Source organism: Callospermophilus lateralis, chromosome 10 (assembly GCF_048772815.1).
Source record: "Callospermophilus lateralis isolate mCalLat2 chromosome 10, mCalLat2.hap1, whole genome shotgun sequence".
Classification (NCBI taxonomy): domain Eukaryota; kingdom Metazoa; phylum Chordata; class Mammalia; order Rodentia; family Sciuridae; genus Callospermophilus; species Callospermophilus lateralis.
The window spans coordinates 78,008,593-78,035,245 of record NC_135314.1 but is presented as its reverse complement, the minus strand read 5'-3'; the positions used below and the strand labels follow the sequence as shown (position 1 = coordinate 78,035,245).

At 35.3% G+C, this 26,653-nt stretch overlaps 1 protein-coding gene across 4 annotated transcripts in view; it reads right to left on the bottom strand.

The window, feature by feature from the left end:
• Dcbld2 (discoidin, CUB and LCCL domain containing 2) overlaps positions 1–26,653 on the bottom strand; it is an 85,248-nt gene that overhangs the window by 25,467 nt on the left and 33,128 nt on the right. For 3 of the 4 annotated variants that reach the window (XM_076867476.2, XM_076867477.2, XM_076867479.2), the window contains one exon: positions 13,348–13,485. The exons of the other annotated variant lie outside the window; for it this stretch is intronic. In XM_076867476.2, the coding sequence (XP_076723591.1) occupies positions 13,348–13,485 (138 nt within the window). The remainder of the gene's footprint in view (positions 1–13,347; positions 13,486–26,653) is intronic. 4 annotated transcript variants of the gene reach the window in all.

Sequence of the window (26,653 nt, the reverse complement as noted above, 5' to 3'; positions counted from 1 at the left end):
TTGGTTCCTCCTCTCTCAACTCTTGTCTTGTACCCAACCTTGGCTTCTCACCACTAGCCCTCTTTGGAGACTCTGGCACATGATGCTCTTTCAGGCTGGAAGGTTTTTCCATTATCCCTTAACCTAGCTGTAAGATCTTAACTGTTAATTCCTCATAGAAACTGCCTTGACCTTTCTAAGCCAAACTCCATCAGCACAGAGTAGGTACTAAGTTTTGTTTGTTTTAATGAGCAGTTGACTATTACATGTTCTTGGTATACCATATGCTATGTGAGATTGCTTTTGTTGATGGAATTACTAATTATAAACAATATGAAGTTGTAATGTCTAATCCCTGGACAAAACTGGGACTGTCTTCATCTTTGCACTGCCAGCAGCAATTACAGCATGGAGGACATGCTGGAGACTTTCCTTGAAGATTACTGAATCGATGGGAGAATGAAGTTTCTGATAATTAGTGTTTGGCTAAGTTCAATCATTTACTAACCTGAAGGGAAGCAAATCAGGAAGAAGACCCAAAGACAATCACAAAAGTAAGATATTTTACATATAAATGTTTGGTTAAGAACTAAAAAAATTAGTTACAAAGAACTAGTTACAAAGAACTAGTTACAAAGAACTAAAAAAATTAGACAATGAGATAACGAATAACCCAATCAACAAATGGGCCAAGGACCTGAACAGAAATTTCTCAGAGGAGGACATACAATCAATCAACAAGTATATGAAAAAATGCTCACCATCTCTAGCAGTCAGAGAAATGCAAATCAAAACCACCCTAAGATACCATCTCACTCCAGTAAGATTGGCAGCCATTAGGAAGTCAAACAGCAACAAGTGCTGGCGAGGATGTGGAGAAAAGGGTACTCTTGTACATTGCTGGTGGGACTGCAAATTGGTGAGGCCAATTTGGAAAGCAGTATGGAGATTTCTTGGAAAGCTCGGAATGGAACCACCATTTGATCCAGCTATTCCACTACTCGGTCTATTCCCTAAAGACCTAAAAAGAGCACACTATAGGGACACTGCTACATCCATGTTCATAGCAGCACAATTCACAATAGCAAGACTGTGGAACCAACCTAGATGCCCTTCAATAGACGAATGGATAAAAAAAATGTGGCATTTATACACAATGGAGTATTACTCTGCATTAAGAAATGACAAAATCATAGAATTTGGAGGGAAATGGATGGCATTAGAGCAGATTATGCTAAGTGAAGCTAGCCAATCCCTTAAAAACAAATGCCAAATGTCTTCTTTGATATAAGAAGAGTTACTAAGAACAGAGTAGGGAAGAAGAGCATGAGAAGAAGATTAACATTAAACAGGGATGAGAGGTGGGAGGGAAAGGGAGAGAGAAGGGAAATTGCATGTAAATGGAAGGAGACCCTCAGGGGTATACAAAATTACATACAAGAGGAAGTGAGGGGAAAGGAGGGAAAATATAAGGGGGAGAAATGAATTACAGTAGAGGGGGTAGAGAGAGAAGAGGGGAGGGGAGGGGGGAGGGGGGATAGCGGAGGATGGGAAAGGCAGCAGAATACAACAGACTCCAGAATGGCAATATGTAAATCAATGTGCAACTGATGTGATTCTGTAATCTGTATATGGGGTAAAAATGGGAGTTCATATCCCACTTGAATCAAAGTGTGAATTATGATATATCAAAAACTATGTAATGTTTTGAACAACCTACAATAAAAATTAATTAAAAAAAAAAAAAAAAAAAGAACTGTCAAGAAGGTTACTACACTGATGGAGCACAATACTTCCTAGCACACAGCGGGTACATAAAGCTGATACATTATGTTCTCCACAGCAAACCCAGGATAACCGATCACTCTATATTACAATTCTAAAGAAATTTTATATTTATTATCCAACTGAAATACGTCTTGAAAAAGAGCATAAAAAGTGCATTATGCTAATTGGAAAGTGGCATTATGAGAGCAATTGTATGGATCATATGCACACATCATAGGCATTGGAATGATTAACTTACATCTGTGTTTTAGAGGTAACAAGCCTCCACAGGGGTTCACTACTACTTAGTTGACTGACTTCGAAAAGCAGACAAACTGAATTACGTACACTCTATAGTTACGCTTGTCAGTCTTTGCACAGCATCAATGAAAATCAATTTTCCACTTTCCTGCTCTACCAAAAAAATTTCCAACTTCTAAGATTAGAAATTCAGCTTCTAAGATTAATAGCCTGTGATGAAAAAGTACCTGTGTGGTCCAACATGGCATTCAAGCCACAAGATGACTGCCAGCTGGCCTGGTTACCTTCACAGCACATGCCAGAAAGCTGGTTGACAATGGATATATTTGATCAGAACAGGGCTTTGGTTGTAAATTTGTGCAGTACTTACCCTCCACATTATGCCATGCAAATGTGTAAGTAATTGCCCTGGCTCTAAAATTCCATTAAGGCTCAAAAAAGCTCCTTTGGAGGAAAACAAGAATTAAAAATAGTTGAAGGAGGGACAAGAAGACTGAAGAAAGGGAAAGCAAGCCACAAGTACAGACTCTGACATTTACAATTTCACAAAAGCAAGTAAAACATTAAGCAGGGAATTAGATTATGTGTCTTTCTTGAAAGCTTTCCCCAAGTAAACAGACTTTCAGAAAAATTGTTGCTACTACAAGGGTCCCCACTAATGAAAACACAGCTCGGGAAAGAAACAATCTGTCTCCAACACTTCTGATTGAAATGTTTAAATGAAAAGAACTAAACCCTCTACAGAGTCTGGAACAAAATCCTCAAATTTAAAATTGAATTTTGACATGGGTACTGTTATAGTTTAGATATGAGGTGTTGCCCCAAAGTTGCTGTTAATGCAAGGATATTCAGAGCTGAAATGACTGGATTGAGAAAGTTCTAACCTAATCAGTCCATCCTACTTTGAAGGGATTGACTAGATGCTAACTGCAGGCAGGTGGGGCATGGCTGGAGAAGGTGAGTCACTGGAGATGTTCCAGCAAAGCTGCGTCTTCCCTGTTATCATCCTTCTCTGCTTCCTGATACCACCATAAACTGAGCAGCTTTCCTCTGCTGGGACCTTCCCCTGCGATGTGCTGCCTCATCTTGGGTCCAGAACAAAGGAGTTGGATGTCTATGGGTGGAGACCTCTAAAACCATCAGCACCAAATAAGCTTTTCTTCAGTTACTCTTTTCGGATATTTTGGTTAAAGTGATTAAAAAACAAACAAACAAACACTAAAACAGGTGCTCAGACAATAGGGGTTGGGGGGATTAGAGAGATAGTCTTTTAAACCAAGGATGCTGGAACAATTTGATATCAAGAATGAAACTGGAGGTGTACCTCATGCCCTATGTAAGAATTATTCAAAGAGGATCTAAATTTAAGAACTAAAACTAAAGACTTTTATAAGAAAATACAGGAGTAGAAATCAGGGATGTAATTTTAAAAATACTTAGTGGTAAATGAGAAAACTGATGCAACATATCAAAACCTCTGGGACAATATAAGGTAGCGCTAGGAGGAAAGTTCAATGTACTGAGCTCATTCATTAAAAGAACAGAAAGTCAACAAATAAATAACCTAATATTATACCTCAAAGCCCTAAAAAAAGAAGAACAAATCAACACCAAAAGCAGGAAAGACTGGAAAATAATTAAAATCAGAGCTGAAATCAATGAAACTAAAAACAACAACAACAACAAAAAATCCAAAAAAATTGACAAAATTGTTGGTTTTTTGAAAAAAAATAAATTGATAAACCCTTAGCCAAGCTACCAAAGAGAAAGAAAAAACTCAAATTACTAAAATTTGTGATGAAAAAGAAAATACAGCAGTACATCTTGACCTTAGATTAAGAAATGGTTCCTTAGATATAATGAAAAGAAAAGGCACCAAAATAAAAATAAACTTAAGTTCATCAAAATAAAAACTTTTGTGCTTCAAAGGACACTATCAAGATAGAGAAAGACAGCTTAAAGAAACAGTAAAAATATTTGCAAATCATATCTGATAAGGGTCTATAATCCAGAATACTTGAAGAATATTGAGAAGTGACATCATAACAACATATATCCATGTGATGGAATGCTATTTGGCCATAAAAAAGAAATGAAATATTGATACATGCTACAATATGAATGAACTCTGAAAACTTGTAAAGTCAAAGAAGCCAGTCACAAAAGATCACACACTCTGATTCAATATAAAAATCCAGAACAAACATATCTACAGAGAAAAAAGGTAGTTTGGTCATTATCTAGGATCGGTGAGGCTTGGAGTAAGAAATGGAAAGTGACTGCAATTAATTATAGTGCTTCTTTTGAAAATGTTCTAAAATGGACTTTGGTAAAGACTGACAAAATTAAATATACTGAAAAGTGGTGAATGTCATACTTTATGAGAATTGTATGGCATACTTTATGTGAATCATATCTCAATAAAATTATTATATAATGTTTAAAAATTTTAAAAAAAGATTTCACAGAAGTAATATCAATTCCGTTAACATATAGCACTTCTGCATAGATGAGTAAAATAAAGCCCACTAAAAGGTCCAGCATTGGCACTTCCTTCAATCATTCATTTGTTCATTTATTCATTCAGTAAATATTTAATAAATATTTCAGTAAATACTTAATCTCAGTAACTATTTAATAAGCACATATTATGATTCAGTTAATATTTAGTGTTTAGTATTTATTAAGCCATGTATTATGACCAGGTGTTTTCCTAGGCATTAGAGAGAAAGACAAAAATCCCTGAGCATAGGAAGTATACCTCCAAAGGGATATGGTGGAGAAAATACGCAATATTGGAAAGAAAAATACAGTGTGGTAGAAGAAGATTAAGTATTTAAGGAAAATAAGGAGAGTGAGGAAATTAGGAGATGTTAAAGACTTACAATTTTAAGACTAGTGGTCAGGCTAGGCCTCATTTGAAAGGGTGACATCTGAATAAAACAAGAAAATAGGTGAGGAAGTGAGGTATGAGATATATGGAAGTAAAAATAAGTAGTGGATATCACAAAGGCCCAGGTGGAAGCATGCCCAGAAAGACCAGAGTGAAGATGGAGAAGACAAGGAAGAGACAAAGTCAGACAAGTAACAGGAAGACAAATCCTATAAGGTCTTGGTGGTAAAAACATTTTGCAGAAGGAGATGGGACTTTTCATTTTAATGAGATCACTCTAAACAGTGAATTGAGAGTAGACTGAAGGGGAAAGAGCAAAAACGAAGGTCACTAAGGATTTTACTGACATAATTGAGGCAAGTGTTGATGGTACCTTGAACTAGAGAGACAGTAGTGGAGCTGTCCAGGTGAAGTTAGATTCTGATATACAGACACATTCATCTAGAGTGGCAGATGGCTATGAATTTGAGACAAAAAGAAAAGTCAAAGAAAAATGGTAAGGTTTCTGAACTGAGCAACTTATAAGATGGCTTTACACATTAAGTACTAAACACGTATAAAGCACCCAATTATGCCAAATCTACTTTACTATGTCCTATAATACCAGAAAATCAGTGATATATCTGTTCAAGATGTAGGGCAGCATGTAATTTACTACAGTTTTAACTATGAGCCTCTATATAGAATTTTTTTTTGCGGGGGGAGGTCATTTTAGTCCAATACTTAATAAATACAAAAGACTGAGGCACATCTGTAATTACATAAAATACTAATATGGCACATTTCACTAGGGTCCTCTGGACAAAGAGATGCAGCAATATTAAGCAAAACATCTGAAGCAGACAGGCACTCACTCTCTCCCTTGTTCAACCTAAAGGAGAATTAGCATCTGTAGAGTCCATTCCAGTCTTGACTGTAATCTAATCCAAAGGGAGAGCAGTTGGAAAGCCTATAAAAAGAACTTCTGACCTTCCCCTTCATCTGCTTTCCTTAACCATACAAGAGGAGGCAAGTCTCAGATGTGACTGTGAAGGCAGGGTGGTGTGACTATGAGGAAAAGCACGAGAGAATGTAAGAACAGTAGCAAACCAATAATCAACAAAGGGATAAAGAGTTTCATGATTTTTGTAATGAAGATACTAATACCAGTTTTCTAAGACAACTCCAAATTTAGCCATATTACTATCTGTCATAATTCATATACACAGGCTTTTTAAAATTTAAGTATAATTTAAAAGAATTCTCATGATAAATGCAAAGGCTAGAGAACTTTATAATTGCTTCATGAAGTATTTACTTAAACATGAAATCTTAAATTGATCCATACATAATATTGTAAAAATGATACTTGTTTTATTTGTTAAATCAATCCAAAAAATAACAGCACATTGGTTACTCTCAAGAAATATTTTTGATTAACGGCATTTGGTATTTTTGAGATTCCTGAACTGAGAAAAATATTTATGTTTTTTCCCAATCAATAGTTTTATATTCTTGAACGAATTGAAAAGACTCTCATTAGTATTAGAAGCCATTTTTACAACAATGCAACACCATCTACATTAGCTGTGGCATATTATTTTTGCACAATTGATAACATTGACTTATAAAGGAAGGGAAGCCTGAGTGTATTTATTCTAACTCATAAAGCATGATGTATGACTACTAAGTTACTGTGTTTAACAGAAGTGAGAAAACATAAAGATAATATATATGTAAAATTCTATTCCTATATTTGCTCTAAGTTCTTTGAATAACTAATTACAAAATTTTCAAGAGCCTGAAGGAATATGATGTACTCTTGCTTTCATAATCCACACCCTGTCAGCTTGCTGTGTGATGTCTCCTTTGTTCAAGTGCTGGAGGATGTGGGATAAGGCTGGTCTGGCTGCTAAATTCTCCTGACACTATTAATATTACTGTGTGACCTTAAGGCTAATTCCTCCTTTCCATGATAGAAATCTGGCAATGATTTGTACCAGGTGCAATTTTGTTATGAAAGATTTACATACACAGAACATAACCTATTCAGAATAAACTAGCATTTAGAAAGTGCCAGATCCTATACTAGGTATTCTTCCTCTTCTCCATTTACATAATTAGAGTGGAGATGAAATTTTAAATTCCTTTCAGAAAAAATTATAATCCATCTATGGATTATATTACAGATGAAAAAATTAATGCTTTCTTCTGAATGGCGTTATGTATGGCTCAGGTGTATAAGCAATAAATCACACTGATAGGCTATAAGCCATCTATGGTTAATTGGGTCAAAACAAACTCTTTTTTATGCTTAAATTCCTATTGAGATAGACCACAAGGGGCCCAATGCCCTGTCTATGGTATTTTGAACAACGGCTATTTTTGTGGATGGCCTTCACTGTCCCAGGGTTTAACTAGGCAGCAGCTCTGAGCCTGCATGATGGGGTGGAGGTGAGACTGGGGTTGGAATCGGGGTTGTCACACCTGTAATGCCAGGCACTTCCCACAGCTGTAGCTGGGATGGTTGAGACGTGTCAGCAGATGCCAGCATTTCCTGCCACTTCTGCCACTGCAACAGCAATCATCCTTGCTACCACTTCTGCATCCAAGGCTGCTTCTCTTATTACGGACATAAGGACAACCTGTAGCACCAATGCTGCTGCTTCTGCTGCTGCCACCACTGCCAGACCTGGCATGTGATGACCCTCCTGGCTTGCAAGGGTATTATCCTATAGCCTCCTGGGGCAGTTGTGGTGAGCACCTCCACCATCTCATGACAGTGGAGTGTAGGAGGACATAACAAATGCAAATCCTGGTGCTGAGAGCAGAAGCTGGCAAGATGCCGCAGAAATTCTATTCACTTGTATAACAGCTGAGTGGCCTGTGTGCACCCACCTCTTTAAGATGCCTATAAGTTTCATTCCTCACATCCTGGGAGAGCCAGTCCCAGAACCCTGTCTCGTGCACTGCCTCCTTTAGGCTTAAACACAGCCCAATAAAGCCTCATTGTAATGAAATTGCTCCTTGCCTCAAGATTGTTATTTTGAATTTATTAAAGAAGCCCAAGGTTAAGCTGGAAACTCTAAGAGCTGGCAACACTAAGAGCGGAGAGGTGGTCACAGCAAAGGAGCTGCATCTGACCCTTTCCTGATTTCCATACTAACTGAGCCAAAGAACTCTTGGTTGATTGGTAACTTCCTGTATTAAAAATATAAGACATATTATAAGCTAGCACAATTCTTTGGTGACCTACACAGTATCTAAGACACTTTTAACAAATACATCAGTATTAACCAATAGTGAAGGACACAGCCACAAGATAGCACAAACACAACTCATGTGTGCTTCCTTTACAGAATTCCTAACATACTCAAAAAAAAAAAAAAAAAAAAAAAAAAAGACACAAAAAGACTGCAATCATTAGGGTGTGCTTCAGGATATTTACATTCCACCTTGATATAAACTTCTTTCCATGTATTGAAGTGACTCTTTTTATTAAAACCACCTTAACAGATAAATTCTGTTTTAAACTCTATCTTTGCTAAATTGGTAACACTTTGCTCATAAACACCTTCATTTTATAAATTAACACTAAAATGGTTATTTTTGGCATTTTATATTATATACACAAACATTACGCATATTCAGTCTTCATTTTCCTGTAAATAATGATATAAAGATAAACGCAGGGTTGGGCTTGTGGCTCAGCTGTAGAATGCTCGCCTAGTGTGTGAGAGGCCCTGGGTTCGATCCTCAGCACCACATAAAAATAAATAAAACAAAGGTATTGTGTCCAACTACAATTAAAAAATAAATATTAAAAAAGATATGAATGTAAACTAAAACTTCATTAATAAGATCTTACTAAAATGAGTTTGTTTCAGAGTTTTAAAATGTTTGAAACCCACAATAAAAATCACAAATAGAAATCTGGCTTAGAGTAATACTCTAAAAAAAACAGACTATATAAAATTATTGCATAGTTAAGGCAGCAATCTAAAAAATTCACACTCTGTTTTCAAAACCAAAAACATTCCATGTGGGTTGAGGGGTATTGGGGGGACAATCAGTTACAGAAATTTGAACTCTATTAGAAAGGAGTTCTTTATTCTGCCTGTTTCATTTATAAGTTTATGTAATCTGATGTAAGATGGAAGAAATGGAAAACATTTGCAAAAAAAAAAAGTTAAAGAATGCAGCAATCAAGATTTTTATATCACTACCATTAATTCTAAAAATAATCTATCATATGGCGACAATAACCCTGTCAAATGGGAATATTTTTCAGGCTCGACTGTTGACAAGTCTTAGGCACACTGTTATCAGACTCTCTGAGGCAGAGGCAATGAATGGACAAGTGCTTATGAGTTCCAATCAGGAAGAATGTTAGTATCTACACTGGGTCATTTTGTTTCACAGAAAAATTTAAACTATTTGCTATTTTCCTCCAGTAAAAAAAAAAGGTACGCTTTAGAATGACCATTACAAATTTTTAGATAAGTGAATTCTAAAGTAATGAGGTTGCACATTACTCTTAAAGCGATGGTTCCATATTCTACAAAGAATTCCAGAATAACCACTTTACAATTGTGCATGCAAACACACATAACAACCCAATATGGCCACATTCAAATAAAAAGCTGCCTTGAAGACTTGAGCCTTTCAATGCAAATGCAGACATGTCTCCTAAATTCACTGTTCTATAAAATAACTTTTAAAAAAACATTTCCCAGAATCCTCCTAGAAATGTTGAGATCCTAGAAACTGGCCAACATTGAAGAGATTAAAAAACAGAAATTCAGATCCCACATCTATAACTTTGAGTCTAATGGTAAATGCTGTTTTTAAGGGTTTTTTCTTTTTTTTTTTTTTTTTTTTTAAGAATGAAAAAGTAGTAGTAGTTATTATCAAACTAGATACAAAGGTCTGAGCTACCAAGTTTGGACCTCTGAGTGATTGACTTTGCCTCTTACAGTTAAGACCAGTAATAACTTGGGAGTTTCTCTACATAGAACATCTTAACAGTGGCTGTTAATATGAATGTCCAGGATCCCTCAAAGGTCCACACAAATCTTTAATTTTTCAGAAAGTTTAGTTAAAATTTCATGGGATTATATCCATTTGGGATTAGAAATACTAATCCTCATATTTATTGGAAGTGTTGACTCATATTTTTATGACTCTTTCCTTGCTACCCACTGGGAAATAGAAATTTTTTCTTTTACTGGTAGATAAACTAGTGAATTCTGGTCTATTCTATTCTGGTCGATTCTACTTCTCAGGAAAACTGGTAAAGAAAAAGGCTATAAACTCCTGCTCAAAGATAATTAAAAATAACACAGAAAAAAAGAAAGTTTTATAAAACTAGACATAGTATTTAAAAAGTATAAAAAAAAGCATACAAAACAGAATTAGAAGAGGACACTAGGGACAGTGCCCAAGACATGACAAGGCACCACAGTAGTTCTGAGTTTCATTCAAGAAGGTGTCCTTTTGTCCAAAGTCTATTATTATAACTTAAATTGCTAAAATAAATAAATAAACAAACAAACAAAAACCTCAAAGAAGATGAATCCTAATTTAAAAGGGACTATTCTTCCTGTAGAAGATATGCTCAGTTGCGATATCTTTAAAAACTGATATAATTCTGTATTTTGTTCATAAGACAACCTCTTACTTCGATCATCTCTTATCTGGTCTCTTCTAATAGCCATTTAATTGATCTTCCTATATTATTCTTCTCTTTGATCAACTCTTCACAGAGAAAGGAAAATTATAAAAACAAAAATGAAAACCATGTCATATTGCTACTCTGCTTTATCAATTTCTATGCACTCTTGGGAAAAAGCTCTAATCCTTCTATTTTCTATATGACACTATAAGCAAGATCTTCTCCACTCACTCCACTCCTGCCACAAGGGCTTTTCCCCGCAATTCCTCCAAAGCTGCTTCCTACCATCAGGTCTTTGCATCTACTGTTCTTTCCCTAGAATGTTCTTCCTTGTCTGCCTGGAATTTCCAATTAATCCTTCAGTTCTAAGCTAAAGTAGCTTCCTCAGAAAATCTCAGCTCTTTATCAATTTTCCATCCCCTAACCCCCTCTGGCCTCCTATCATTTATACTTATCATAACCACAACTTATCATAACCGCAATCAGTTGTAAGCCCTATGAAGGCATGATGGTGTATGTCTTAAATACTGCTGTTTGCACAGTACCAAGCATAATCAGGAAATAAGAGAATACAATCTTGCAAAGGAGTCTTGTGCAAAGTAACAAACATTAGTCTACTTGGATAAAACTGTGACTCTATCAACAGCACATACCATGTAGCATTAATGAGTCTTTGCTGGAGTGTACAACAAATAAGTAGCTTTTGAAGCAAGATTGTTCACACTCTTTTAGTCTAAAATACTCTAAATCTTCAAGTAGATTGCTAAGTGAGGGACATGTTACTTAAAAATATTCACGGAATTCATCGTGGTAGCTATGTTTCCTGAACGAAAAAAAAAAAATATCGAGGAGCTCAAACAAAGCCAATCAGCCTTCAAAATACATGAGTCATTACAAGAAATTGTGACTGAAAGGCCACCCAAGAAGTAATAAGAATTCAACCAGTGTTCTCTAGAAAGATAGTTTAGCCAATTTATTTATGTTCAAAGGAAACAAATGCTTGATGAATGGGATAGGATAAGCAAAAAATTTAAGACTTCAGGAGACAGTTGTGCAATGAGGATTTCCCAAGATGATTATCACTTCGGAAAGTATTACTATCAAGAAGTTCCTGATTAAAAACCTGAAATATAGCAGCATAGCTACTTATGTTTGGCAGAGAGGATCTGTAAGTCTTCAACATACTGATCCTGTTATCTGAGAGCACTGTCAATTTTTTAATGCAGGACATTCAGGTCTCTGTGGGCCAAAAACTCCATATATAAATGTCTAATGTAACAGCTTAAAAAAAAAAAGAAAAGAAAAAGAAAGAGATGTTATTTATTTTCTAGAAATATTCATCTTGATAAATAACAAGAAGAGAATGGGGAAAATATGAATCAAAATATCTAACCCACTACTAAGACCAAGAAACTTAAGAATATGAAGCAAATCATTCATATTTTTTAATCTTCTCACCTATCAACCTAAGACTTTCAAGGAGTAAAACTGAAAGAACTATGACTATTATCATGTCACTCTGTTCTCTAAATTTCCCTGTAGACAATGGGGTGGGGAAGAATGCATTGTGTGTGCTTACAGTGGTGCATGAGGGAAACTACCACCATGTGTGCCTACCATGCTGTGTGCCTGCAGACACTATATATGTCTGATTAGACTTAGTCCTCACAACTGACACATTCACGGATATATGAGACCCGGTGGTGAAATAACTTGCCAAATCAGCAGGCTAGCAAGTGGCTGAGACAGGTTTTGATTTCAGGGATACTTGGTATCCTTCCATAACATCACTATTACCTTAGTTTTCCTGTCTTTGTCAAAACATTAATCATTCATCTAGCATAATGTTTCCACTTATTTTCCTTCCATGTTCCATTCTAACAAGTTTTCTTATTTTTTCTGAGAAATAAGGCTTCACACCTTGTCCCACTGATTATGAATTAGAGAATGCAGATTCTTCTTCAAATAGAGTAGCCTCTATCATGTTCTAAATGAAACTCTTAATGAGACATACAGTGCAAATACCTACCACTGCAAAAGAGAAACAGGTTCTCTATACTCAGTCATTCCCAGTATTCAATATACTCACACACTCAACTATTTTCTGATTTAAGTGATTGTTTTGATATGTCCTGTACTAGAAATACTTCTTAAACTTTCTCATGATGGTACCTCTAATAGCAAAGGGGAATAAATGCAAGCCATAATAGCCAAAACACATCAGGAATTTCGTGCATGACTTCCATTTTATCTTAGAGATTCAGGCAATTTTTTTATTCTATTCTATTTAATAGCCTTGCTTTTAATTCTTTCCCCTTCGCATCCTAAAATTAACAATTCAGAAAATAACTCAGCACTTACCAGAGTACTCCTAGTGGTAGGAGGACCTGCCTATTCTTTGCAAAAAACAGTAACAGGGTCTTTAACACAGAAATATGAAGTCATCAACCATGGGTAATAGAGACTTAAATTGAAAATGGTACATCTCAATAATTCACAGGTATAAGAACAGTTATTAAAGTTTGTGTTCCAATCTTATAAAAGTGAAAAATTAGTATTTCATCTATTAAGGAAAAGGAAGTATGTGGACTTGGTGAAAAAGGTAAGACACTTATTTTTCTGGAATTCTGAAACTGATCTAACTTTGTCAAATTTGTATAAATATTATTGACTATTCAGTCTTTCTATTCTATTCCAATTTCAAATAACAGGAACTAAGAGAAACATTTCTTTTTGTTGTTGTTGTTGTCAGAAACTGCAAAATGTGGGAACCATTGTATAAGATGAAAATTACCTTGTTTATCGATAACTGAATATGAAGCCAAAAATCCTCGTCCAGAAATATGAATTCCACTCATGAACAGCACTGTAATTTCATTGCTTTTTGATTCAATTGAATGGTTCATTTGCAACCCCAGACCACAATATTTGCCTAGAAATTTAAAAAAAAGCACATATTTGGTGTGACTTTTATAAAATCAATAATATTTACAATATATATAAGAGAATCAGAATAATATACCAAACTGGGCATTAATTAGTAAAACCTGACTAGGATGTTTAATGATTAAAAATCATATTACTCTGGAAAAAATAAATAATAGTTACTCAAATGAGTCAAAAGAAAAAACAGTACAAGGCATTACTGACCTCGTGAAGATTTAATTTTCTATAAAACACACTTGTTCTCTTTAAATCAATGAAAAGGAATGTAAAAGTCAACCTATGCAGGTAGGTAGCCACGAATAAATTGTTAATCAACAGTATTCTTAACGTGCTTCACCGAGGACCTCCTAGATTTGTGGCTCAGGGCAGCCCCTCAAATGTTTTATTGGATTCACTCAAGTTTTTCTTCTACAAATTGTCAGGCTTCTACTCAACCTGTTAGGTGATCATGTCCACTCTTGTGGCTTTAATTATGATTTGACAACTCACAAACTTCACCTTCAGCCTTTTGAACTTCAGATTCAATGCAAATAAAAACCTAACTTCCATCTTTAAATGTCTATCAGATATATAAAAAGTAACATATCCTCATTATATATTTAAGTATTCAAAGAAATAAGAATTAAAGCAAGATATCCATCAATAAATGATAAAAATATATTTCCTTTATATGGTTGGCAACTCATCTAACAAATTCTGAATAAGAATCCCAAGAACTGTTTCAAGCTACAGTAATATCTCTTTATTAAAAGTAATGTGGACTTTAAGGGATATCATTCATCATTAGTGAAATGACATTAAAACTAAACAATATACCCAAAAGAATGGTTATAGTCAGAAAGATTGACATCAAGCATTGGTGAAGATGTGAAGAAATCAGAACCTTTATACAATAATGGCAGGAATATAAAATGGTACAGTCATTTTTTAAATGGTTTGGCTGTTTCTAAAAAAAGTTATGCAGCTCAGCAATTCACTTCTAGCTCTCTACTCATGAGGGAGAAAAACATGTTCACAAAAAGACTATGCATAGTAGCACTATTTCCATCTGTTTCAAACTGAAACAATTTGGTCATCAACTAGCTAATGGATAAACAAAATGTGGTGTATGCTCATACACTGGACTACTCCTCCTCAACAATACAAAGGACAGCACCCATGAACCTCAAAAACACTAGGCTAAGAAGAAGTTGTATGATATTTCAAGAAAAGGCAAACAAAGTAAAAGTGGAAAACATCAATGGCTGTCAGACTTGGGAAAAAAGGGGAACAAAGTTGGTCACATAAGGAACTTTTTAAAAAAAATTAACTTTTTTATTGGGGCACTATGCTTAACATAATAGTGGGCTTCATCATAACATATTCATACCTGCTCATGTGAATGAATGAATGTGTCCTCCCAAATTCATATGTCAAAAATTCTAGCCCCAATATTATAATATTTGGAGATGGGACCTTTGAGGAGAATTAGGTTGTGAGGATGGTGCTCTCACAATTCAACTGATCTTCGGCTACCAGCTTTCAGAACTATGAGAAATTAATGTTTGCAGTTTAAGTCACCAGTCTACAGTATTTTTGTTATATAACAGCACAAACTAAATTCTCTGCCTTACCTAGAACTTTTTTCCCTTCCACACACCACTCACAGTAATAAAATAAATGATGCTTCCCAAAGAGTTGTGAAGTATTCAATAACAGCATTTCTCTCTTCCTGTGAGGGACCCCTGGCAGTACTCAGGGAGTACATAAAAGTCCACAATGGTCCAATCACTCTCCTTTTTAAAACAGCAACAATCCTTTTGCTTTTTCCCTCACTGTCTCATCAGGTCTCATCCCTTAATTAGTAAATATTTCAGCTTGTTTTTTTGACATAAATCACCTAAACATCTTATGTAGAGAATGATGATTTGAATCATGACCTCTGACTGCCCCATGGCTGCCTTTGCACTGGAAACTGCCTGTGTAAAGGTGCAGATCAAGATGGCCCAGTTGCTATGGTGATGCCCAGCCTGAGAAGGCTCCATGCCAAGGTACAGAGCTATATCAATCTGAACCTTGAGCTCAGACACCAATTCCCAGGAAAAGAGAATTCTGGGCATAACAAGATAACCTCAATGTCTTGCAAGTTTCACTGCGACCTTCAAGTCTGTCTGCTTTCCTGCAACTTTCCTACAAATAACCTTTTTTTTTTTTTTTGGAGTTATAGATGGATGGAATGCTTTTATTTTATTTTTTATTTTTATGTGGTCCTAAGAATCGAGGCAAGTGCCTCACATATGCTAGGTAAGCCCACTGCCACCACAAGCTACAACCCCAGACCCACAAATAATCTTTTGATGATAAAATCTATATAATGAATGTGCTGAGCTAGCTCTGGGTCATTATTCCTCCATCAAAGGATAGTGTGCCACCTGGTTCCAGCTTTCTCTCTGTATGTGTCTTTTTGTCTTTTTTTCAATTCCCCATCACTTCTCATTGGTTTTCTGAATTAATAGCCATACTGGAAGCGGCAATCTTACAATACTACCTCTGTCTTTAACTGCACTATTGTTGAATTTATACCATCTTCATTTTGAAAACTATTTGCAGAGGTTGACTCTATTCTTTCCAGTGTATGATTCTTAAGCCATTTTTTGCTTCAATACATTATAAAAGAACCCTACAAATAGTTATCATCTGATACAGTAGTCTCCATTATCTGTAGTATTGCTATCCATGGTTTCAGCTACCTATAGCTGACTGCAATCTAAAAATATTAATCTGTTTTGACTCTTAAAAGAGACACAATCTTCATGTAACTTTTATTAATGTACACTGTTGTAATTATTCTATTTTATTAGTAGCTGTTAATCTCTATGCCTAACTTATAAGTTAACTTTATCATACATCTGTATGTATAGGTAAAAACATCACAGTGTACATAGGGTTCAGTACTACCCATGGTTTCAGATGGAGGTCTTGGAACACTTACAAGAAGAAAAAAATGGTTAACTCTTTCAAATTAGTTTTTAATATTAACTCAGAAGTAGTCTAGTAAGTAGGACAAATATTATTAAATACAGTAATATTTTGGATACTAAAAATTTAAAAATCCTGACCTAATGTTAAAATAAAGTAATATATATTTCATTCTGTTCCAAATATTTTCTTAAGTGCTGCAAATATCTCAAGCTATATACAATAATTTGCTAGTACCAAAGTCAAATGTGTGCAGAATCAGTGCCCATAACATCAACTCTTAAGACAAACTGGGAATAGGTAAAGGCAAGAGCAATTACATTAAGAAAATATTTACATATTCCAATTAACTCCTTTAAAAGTGAACAACAGATTCCCCTGGTTCAGCAGCACTAGCTGTTCTTTTCCTTTTAAGGACCTAAGTAGGTGTGATTTTATTAGAAGGCTGGATATGGTACTTAGTATAAATACTTCAGGTATCTAAAAAGAGCATACCCTCCCAGCAGCTAGGGAGGCTGAGGCAGGTGGATTGCAGGTTCAAAGCCAATCTCAGCAAAAGTGAAGCACTAAGCAACTCAGTGAGACCCTGTCTCTAAATCAAATACAAAATAGGGCTGGGGATGTGGCTCACTGGTTGAGTGCCCCTGAGTTTAATACCTGGTACCCCCAAAACAGGATCACATTTAAAAAATAGCTATCATGTGATACAAAGGTGTCTTTATAAAATTATGCTGTGTATACTAATACTAGGGAATCATAAATTATTAGACTAAATTTAAAAGTGCTTTAGGAAAATTAAGAAATAACTGAACAAAAATATAATTTTGAAGTAAAAACAATTTAAAAAGTTAAGGTTTAAAAATTTTTTTCAATGGGGAAAGAATCATATAGATACTTGATAAAAGCATTATAGTACTTTCTGTGGTGGAAATAAAAAATGTTATTTTAAACCACTTGTTCTGTGAGACATAGGTATACAATATTAATTTTTTAAAATAAGGGAAAAATACAATTGCTAATCTTCTAGGTATTTTAATGAATCTAATGTATACCATGGAAATTCCAGCCCTCACCTCTTATTCCCAGCCTAGATGACTGTTTCTCACCTCCTTTAATCATAGGTTTTACTTATAAGTAATGTTATTAAACATGTGGCAAAATATTCTGGGAAAGGAAGAAAATAAATTATTCCTTATCTGGGCATTCTAAATGGTTCATTAATTCCATTTCTGCAGTTTGGCCATTCAAAAGAAGTTACACAGTTCTCTTGCTTTCAAAACAATTATGCTAATTTATACAACAACTATAAATATATGGTGAGTCTTTACTTTAAGACAGATTTATTACTATTTTCCCTGTTTAAAACTGTTACAAATTTACAAAATGAAAAAAATTAGAATAAAGAGGAAATAGTTATTATCCTCATGTAATCTTTTTACAGAGATAACTACCAATAACACTTTGTAGTGCCTCAGCTCTTTCCATCTGATAAATGAAAACAGCAATAGTATTTATGTCATAGGGTTATAATAATTGTTAAATAAATACAAACTTATACAAGTGTATATACACTTGTTCGTCTATCTATGTATTAATCCACTCATGCATACTGTCTCTCCAACTGTAACATATGCTACTACTAAACTGAGCTGGATGTGTGGCACATGCCTGTAAGCTCAGAGGGTTGGGAGGCTGAGGCAGGAGGACCTCAAGTTCAAGGCCAACCTTGGCAACTAAGTTACTATCTGTCTCAAAATAAAATGTAAAAATGGCCGGAGCCAGGCAAGGTGGTACACACCTGAAATCCCAGTGGCTCAGGAGACCAATGCAAGAGGATCTCAAGTTCAAAGCCAGACTCAACAACTTAGCAAGGTCCTAAATAACTTAGCAATACCCTGTCTCAACATAAAATACAAAATGGACTGGAGACATAGTTTAGTGGTTAAGCACCACTGAGTTCAATCCCCTTTACAAAAAAAAAAAAAATTTTTTTAAAGACTATGAAACTGATTTTTAGAACGACTATCCCAATTTATTCCTTCTACTCTAGCAGGATGAGATAAAAGAAAGTAGTAATTTGTTATTTTCTTGATTAATTAGTAAAGGAGAACTTTTCCAGTGTGTGTTTACTTTAAAAATTTCCTCTGGCATGTGATCCTTTTATGTTTCTACGGTATTTTCCTGTTTTGTAAAAAAAAAAAAAAAAAAAAATAAGATTTCTATGTTAACTATATAGCAAAAGGAAGCTATTTAGGTGCACTCCTGACCTAATCAGGCCCTTTCAAAGCATAGTGTTTTCTCCAATGAGTTGCAGAAGTGGAAACTAGAGACACACATGCCAGCTGGCTTAGAAGAGAGCACACATCTGTGCTATCAACTGCATCAGGGCCACTGCAGGCAGCCTCTGGGAAATGACAACAGTCCATGGCCAATAGTTACCAGGGAAATGGGACCTCAGTTTTACAACTGCAACAAAGTGAATTCTGCTAACAACCAGTGAACTTGGAAGAGAACTGTGAACCCCAGACAAAAATTGTACCTCTAGTTGACATCAGTGAAACCCTGAGCAGAGAATTCAGTCATGAAGTGCCCAAATTTTTCATTTACAGAAACTGAGATAATAAACTGTGCTGTTTTATGGTGCAAAATTTGTTGTAATTTGTTATGAAACAAACAGAAAATTAATACAACTGGAAACTTACTTTACTCTATGGTTAGAATACCTTTTTGCATCACTTTTGGATTAGCAAATCTGATGGAAATATATAGCAGAACATGGAATGTATGGCTTAGGATCTGAACCAGCCCACAGATGTATTTTACTTGGCCTCATAGTCTGTACAGTTTTGGGCCATATGTTCTTTCAAAAATGTTTAAGTTAATTGCCAAGATTTTAAAAATCTGGAAACCTCACATAAATTTTAAATTTTCAGCTTCTCTTTAAAAAATGGAGGAAAATAAAAGAAAACTGCTATAATTTGGATGTCGAATGTCTCCCAAAGACCCAGTGTTAAAGATTTGATAATCAGGGTGATGTTATAGGGAGGCAGGAGAATTTTTAATAGGTAGAACTTGGTAGGAGGTCTTTAGGGGGCATTTACTAAAGAAGATTGTGGGACCCTCGCCCCCTCCTTACCCTCTATTGCTGCCTGGCAATTAGACAAGTGGTTTTGTTCCACCATGCCCTCCCACCATGATGTGCTGCCTTGCCGTGGTCCAAAGCAATGGGACCAACTGATCATGGTCTAGAACTTTCAAAACTGCAAGCCAAAATAAATCTTTTCTGTTAGTAAAGCTAATTACCTCAGGTATTCCATTAGTACAGAATACCAAGGCCAGTTTTCCGAATGATTGTATCTAAGAAGCAGTTGAAAGAGAAAGTCACACTCCAGTTTTACATTGACCTATTCCACAATGTCTCCAGATCTGAAGCGCAGTTTTCATTCATCATCATGCTGTTACTTTTTTCATGCCTATTCCATTCCACTCATTTATTCTACCTGCCTAGCCCATGTTACCAGTGAGTTTCTATCTACTTTGTAGAGTTCAGAGACCTTATAAGGTTATCATACCTCTTCCAATGTCCATTATCCACCCGACTCTCAGTAGATTTGAAACAGTAGCAAAGTAAACTCTGAAAAGATGCTAAAAGGAAATACTGTGTGTTAAAGAGAGGAATGATGCATCGGATTCAGATAGGCCAGAATGAGAGTTAATATTATTATGAAAATTAAGAAATCTTACTTATATTCTCAACTAAATGGAAACTCATTCAAACTACTAAGAGGTGTACTACGGAGCAATACTCCTCTTAGGAGATTGCAGCTTAGCAAGATGAGGTGGAGGAAGCAGAGTTACATGCTAGAACAAAAGCACATAAGTTTTGTCCACCTTCAATAGAGGGAAATGGAGCTTGCTTAAAGAGCATCCATCATAATTTGCAAATAAAGTGATTTAGAAACAATTTCTTAGTACTTAGTATAGGAACATTCCAGTCTCAAAAACAAAACTTGAAATTCTCAAAGAATTTATTGAGTGTATATTATAAGCTGTATATTATAAGGTAGATACTGGGGATCCAATGATGAAACTAAGTATTGCCCTCAAAAGGCTTAGTGTAGTGGGGTAGGACAAATGCACAGTTGACGTGTCTATCTACAATTGAGATAGAACACATCAAACTTTAGATCTTGACAGAAGAAGCCATTATAGTTGTCAATAAATGTTTAGAGTATATGCCATGATTAAATTACAGCCACCAACAGTTTAAAAAAAAAAAAAAAAAAAAAAAAAAGCATCTTGTGCTTGGTGGGCCAGAGTGATGTGGAGTTGTAAAACTAAACCCCTTAGTGTGATTCAGTGTTCTCTTTTTGAATGACCAAAAGGTCTTCCCATAATGCTTTCTCTTACATTGTTATTGATAATACACTCTTGTTTTTGGCTGTAGTTAGCTTTGGTTTTAGCAGTTTCAACAAAGACTCACCAGCTGAAAATAATAGGATAGCACAGACCTAATTTAAAAAAAAAAAAAAAATTACACAATTGGGCTGGGCATGGTGGCACACACCTGTAATCCCAGCAGCTCAGTAGGCTGAGGCTGGAGGGTTGCTTAGAAACATGTAAATCAAAGATTTATATGTAATCAAACTGCCCCCTCAAATCTCAAGGTCACATTTTTTTTTTAATTAAGCAGTTTTGTATATGCAAGAAAATCTGCATCCATAAACCTTTCTTAAGGTATATAACTATTCAAAACTGAACTTCAGCCAATCAATATACACTGGTAAAACTTAAACAAAAATACTGATAGTGAATATTTACTATAATTGCAGACCAGAGAAGTTAGCAAGGGAGTTGAAGAAGAATGATATGTTATATGATATAGGCTATATATTATGCAATTATAGACTGACTAGAATAAATAGGGAAGAGAAGGGAGAGCAAAGTAGAATAGTTCACTGAATGTAACAAACAGTAGGCAGGAAGATAAAAGATACATTAAAAATGGACAAGTCAGAGCAAAAGATTATGAAAACAGAGACTATAAGCAATAAACACAAACACACTGAAAAATAGGCTCTTAATATAATTCATGAGACTTAAAATAGTATAAAAGAATTGAAACAAAACATATCAGTTTTATAAATAAATGCCAAAGGATTTAACTTGGCTATTAAATTTTTTTTTCATTTTGATTCAGAAAGACCCCACAATATGCTCTATATAAAAAATACATTCAAAATAAAATGATTTAGAAATACTAACAATAAAGGAATGGGCTAAGACAGGTATACCAAGAAGAAAACAATAACAAATAAGAATGTTGATAGCAAACAATGAAGAATTCAAATTAACATAATAAAGGACAATGTTTTAATGTTAGAAGTCACAATTTAAAATGAAGATATTAAAATCATGAATATTTATGTAACACAGCAAAACCTTTATAAAAGCATAAAGCCCATGAAATTCACCAATAGAAAAATACTAAATAGAAGACCAAGTAAATAGAGATACAGAAGACATATAATAAAAGAATTGAGATAGAACACATCAAACTTTAGATCTTGACATTAGAGAATAAAATTATCAAGCACACATGGGACATTCACACACAAGCAGTATAGATTAGGTCATAAAGTATCAGTAAGTTCCATAAAGTAGAAATATTTCAAACAATGTTCTCTGACAACAATATAATAAAATGGAAATTATTAACAATACAAAGGAAGGTCCTTCTATCTGGAATTAAATGTATTAAAAACTGGGTAAAAGAGAAAACTAAACTCAAATTACAAAATTCCTAAAAAGTATTGATTCAAATGATACACAATATCCATGGAAGGCAAAGCTTAATGATGTAATCAAAGTAAAATTCATAGGCCCAGATGCTTTTATCAATAAAACTGAAAGAAGGGTCTAATAAATCAAGTCATATTTTGAAAAAAGTTAACAAAACAGGCAAACAATTAGTTAATATTAAAAAAGAGAGAGGAAAAGGGTAATGATAAGAGGAAAATAAACATTGAAGAAAATACAAAAATAAACATTAAAAAATTATTAGATTCCATTTTCAGATGTTATTGCAAATAAATTTGAAAACCCAAGTGAAACTGGTAATTTAATACAGTTTACTAAAACTGAATCCATTAGGAATAGAAGGCTTAAAGAGATCAATTTCCTTAGAAGAAATTAGGAAAGTTATTTAATAACTACCCTACCAAAAAAGCACCAGGCTCAGATGGTTCCACAGAGTGAGACATTTAAGACTCTAGATTATTCAAATGCTCTATAAAATTTCTCACAGAATGCAAAAGGAGAAAAAACTTCATAGCTGTTTGTCTATGTGTCACATCAATAACTAAACCTGATAAAGATAATACAAAATAAATTATAAGCTAATATGATATAATTTATGATTTTGCATAAATATTGATAAATTATAAGCTAATTTATCAATATTTATGCAAAAATACTAAATAAAGCATTCTGAAACATATTCAACCCCTAATTAAAAGAGTGACTTACCATAACCAAGTGGTATTTATTTCACAAATGCATACTTGGTTCACTGTTGTGAGTCATCCCATGGGCTGTGCATGTGAGCTATGTTCATTTGAACTATATGAGGGGACAGGTCTGGCACTGCATGCTGATTGGGCTGTGTGCCTCTCCTTTCGTACTGCCTGTGATCCCACACAGCATCTAAGATGGGTGTAACTTGCCAAGACGTCAATCAATCTGCTGACCACAAGACATCAAAAAGCAAGACTCCACCTTTGAGATCTTATCCCCTGCCTTATTTGGTAAAGAACATTCCATCAAATCTCCGTTGAGGGTACTCCCTATAAAAATAAAGAGATTCCAGGTTCACACTCTCTTTCCTAGCTGATCCTTTAGGTCACAGAGCCATCCTACCCTTGATCTGAGAAACTCCTGTCCATGTGTGGCGTGATTTCTTTGCCATTTTCTTATCTTAATGTTGCAGCCAGCTCTTTTGAACCCAGCTCATCTCGTCAGCAGAGGTAGCTGGCAAGAGTTCACTATGAGGGAACCCATTAATATAATATACCATACTAGTAGATTTATGTTGAAAAATCAGGAAAAGGACCCTCATCAGGAACCAGGTTGGACAGCACCCTGATTTAGTAATTCTAGCTTCAAGAACTTTTGAGAAAATAAACTGGTATTTTTGTAAGGCACCCAGTCTATGGTACTTTGTTACAGCAACCCCAGCTAAGTCACTTCCTTAACATATCCACTAAGATCAGAAACAGAAAAGGATGTTCACTATTTCCACTAGTATTTAATATTGTACTTAATTTGAGGTATCAGCCAATGTAATTAGATAACTCGATCACAGGCTTAAGAATTGGAAAATAGGGATTAAAACTATCTTTATTTACAGCTGTGATTCACCTAGAAAGTGAATCATAAACTGAAACAATAAAAATAATGAGTAAAGTAGCAGAATATAAAATCACCATACAGAAACCTAATCATCACACAATTAGGTACCAGTTAAAAGATATAATGTCAAAACAATCACAAAAACACCTTCATTTACAAAGTAAAAATATCTAGGAATAAATTTAAGAAAAAATCCTATATGAGAAAGCTTAACACTCCTGAAAGACATCAAAAAACAGCTGTTGTTCTTGAACAGGATGACTTGACATCATAAAGCTAATTTATAAACAACACAATCCCAATAAAAATACCTACAAACTTTTTTATATAAGTTGATACTAACCTTGTAATGGGTAAATAAACAGGCAAGAATAACCAAATGAACATCTCTGAAGACAGACTAGACTTGTCAGGCATTAAAACATACCATAAAGCCTCTGTAATTAAAACTGAGGTTCTGAGGAGAAGACCTCCACAAGACGGAGTCAAAATAACTGGAAAGCACCTGCATTGATATCAAAGTCAGTAACTGCAGGAGAAGGTTGAAGTTCAACAGAGTACAGAGACTTGGAGAAACTCTGAGACTTTGAATATTGGAATAGAAGGTGAAAAAAGGAGCATCCCAGTACTGATCACATGGCAGAGAGTGAGGGGTAGAGATGAAAAGGGAGAGTCCAAGGGTCCATCATTAGCACACAAATCAGCACTTGCAAAGTTAAACTCTAAACTGACAGTAGACCTGGGATCTGCACAGCAAACTGGTTCTACAGAAATACTTCACCCATCTCATGGTACTGTAACAAAGAGACATCTTGAGAAAGCCTTATGGAAGCTTACTGTTTGGGGAATCAAAGGCACCTGTATTTTCTTCTCCAGGTCCTGTTGGCAATACTACTGTATTTATGCAGTAGGCAGCTGCCCTGAGAGTCAGTTTGACACAAACCTGCTGAGAATCCTCTGCAGTGGGAAACTGAAGTGTGACACATAAGGAAATAGAGGATGCTTACCCTTTAAAACCTATGGTCTAGAAAGCCAGATGCAGGAGTCCAGGGGCACATGATTTTTGTGCAGAAGCTATCTCCGGACACTAGAGATATGAGAGGTATGTTCCAGGAGGCCTGCTGCCCCCAATACTTGTGACTCCCAGGGCTGCTCTCCAACTTCAGAGTATATGGCACAAAAGGCCTCAGAGTCACTGATATGTTTAGTGTTCCCTATCAGCTCTGCCCTTAAAGTGTGAAGGGCACTGGAGGGAACGGCTCCAAACAAGTTCTATACTCTGCACTAGCTTAGTGACTCATATGGCCAGTTCTCAGTGTACAGCCAAAATAACTTCAGAGTAAAACTTAGCCTGTGAAGCTCTGAGTTCCACTCGCTTTTGTGGTGTGCAGGGCAGCTAAGAGATATTCTAACTGGCTCTGGCCACAAACTAAAAAAGAAAAGAGGGATCAAAAACCTTAGCCTTTGTTCTCTTCCCTAGAACTGAGCCTAAAAAGACATCTGTACAATTTGTGAATATCTACTCTTATCCACACAACTGAGCACCTCAGTGGAGGAGAAATATTTGGGGGGAGGGGTGGGGTATTTGGAATTAAATTCAGGGGAACTCAACCACTGAGCCACATCCCCAGCCCCATTTTGAATTTTATTTAAAGACAGGGCCTCACTGAGTTGCTTAGTGCCTCACTTTTGCTGAGGTTGGCTTTGAACTTGCGATCCTCCTGCCTCAGCCTCCATAGCCATGGGATTACAGATGTGTGCCACAGTGCCCAGCAATAAGAAATTCTTAATTTTTATGAATACAAATACTTTTGTCATTGCTGTTTTTGTATATATGTATTACTCTATTTCTTCTCTAATTTTTTTGCTATTCTTTTTCTTTTCATTTTTCCATCTATTTACTATTCTTCTGCTTTCCTCTTTTTTAAAAATTAATTTTCTTTATTTTTTAAAAACTTTGTAGATGATTTTTATTATTGTTGCCCCTTTTCTATTGCTTTTGCATTGTTATTTTTATTTGTCTAATTTGTTTTCTTTTTTCTTGTATGTTATTGTTGTTTGTTTTTTTTTTCTACGAGTACTGGGGGGTTATCAAGCACTGGGAGTTTATCAGTGTGGTACATTGACCACATTGGGTGGGTGCTTTTCCACTAAGCTATACTCCTACCCAAGCTCAGAGAAATTCCATCTTACTTCAACCATGACCTAATCTCTTTCAAACCATGGTGGATACTTTAAAGGACAGGGGAAATAAAATCCCTCAGTTGTGAACTCAGCCCCAAGTAGACATGGCGAAGGTGGGCCCAAAATCTCAATCCTGAACATTCACCCCTATAGTAACAGCAGAGAGAACACAAGAGTTATACCCCATCTATTCCATTGTCTAAACCACACCACCCCCCCCCAAAAAAAAAAAACAGAAAAAGCAAGTCTCTCAGGCTGTGCCATGTACACACTGTGCCAAAAGCCACTACTCACATCCAAAGAAGCTTATAGGAAAACTGAAGTTCAATTGTAATTAAATTCAACACTATACAAACAGAAATTCCCCAGCCAATTCATCAGGTAAGGCTGCTTAGTAGGAAGGCTCTCAAGTAAAAGTGGAAAGAATAACCATTCCATGAATGTTCAAATTTCAACAGAGAAATACAAGAAATATGAAAAAAGGAAAGATTACACCTCTTAAAGTTTATAACCCTCTAGCAACTGATTCCAAAGATATTGGAGGGAATGAAATGCTGAAAAAGAATGAAAAAGGCAGTGGAGTTCCATCCTTGTCAACACTT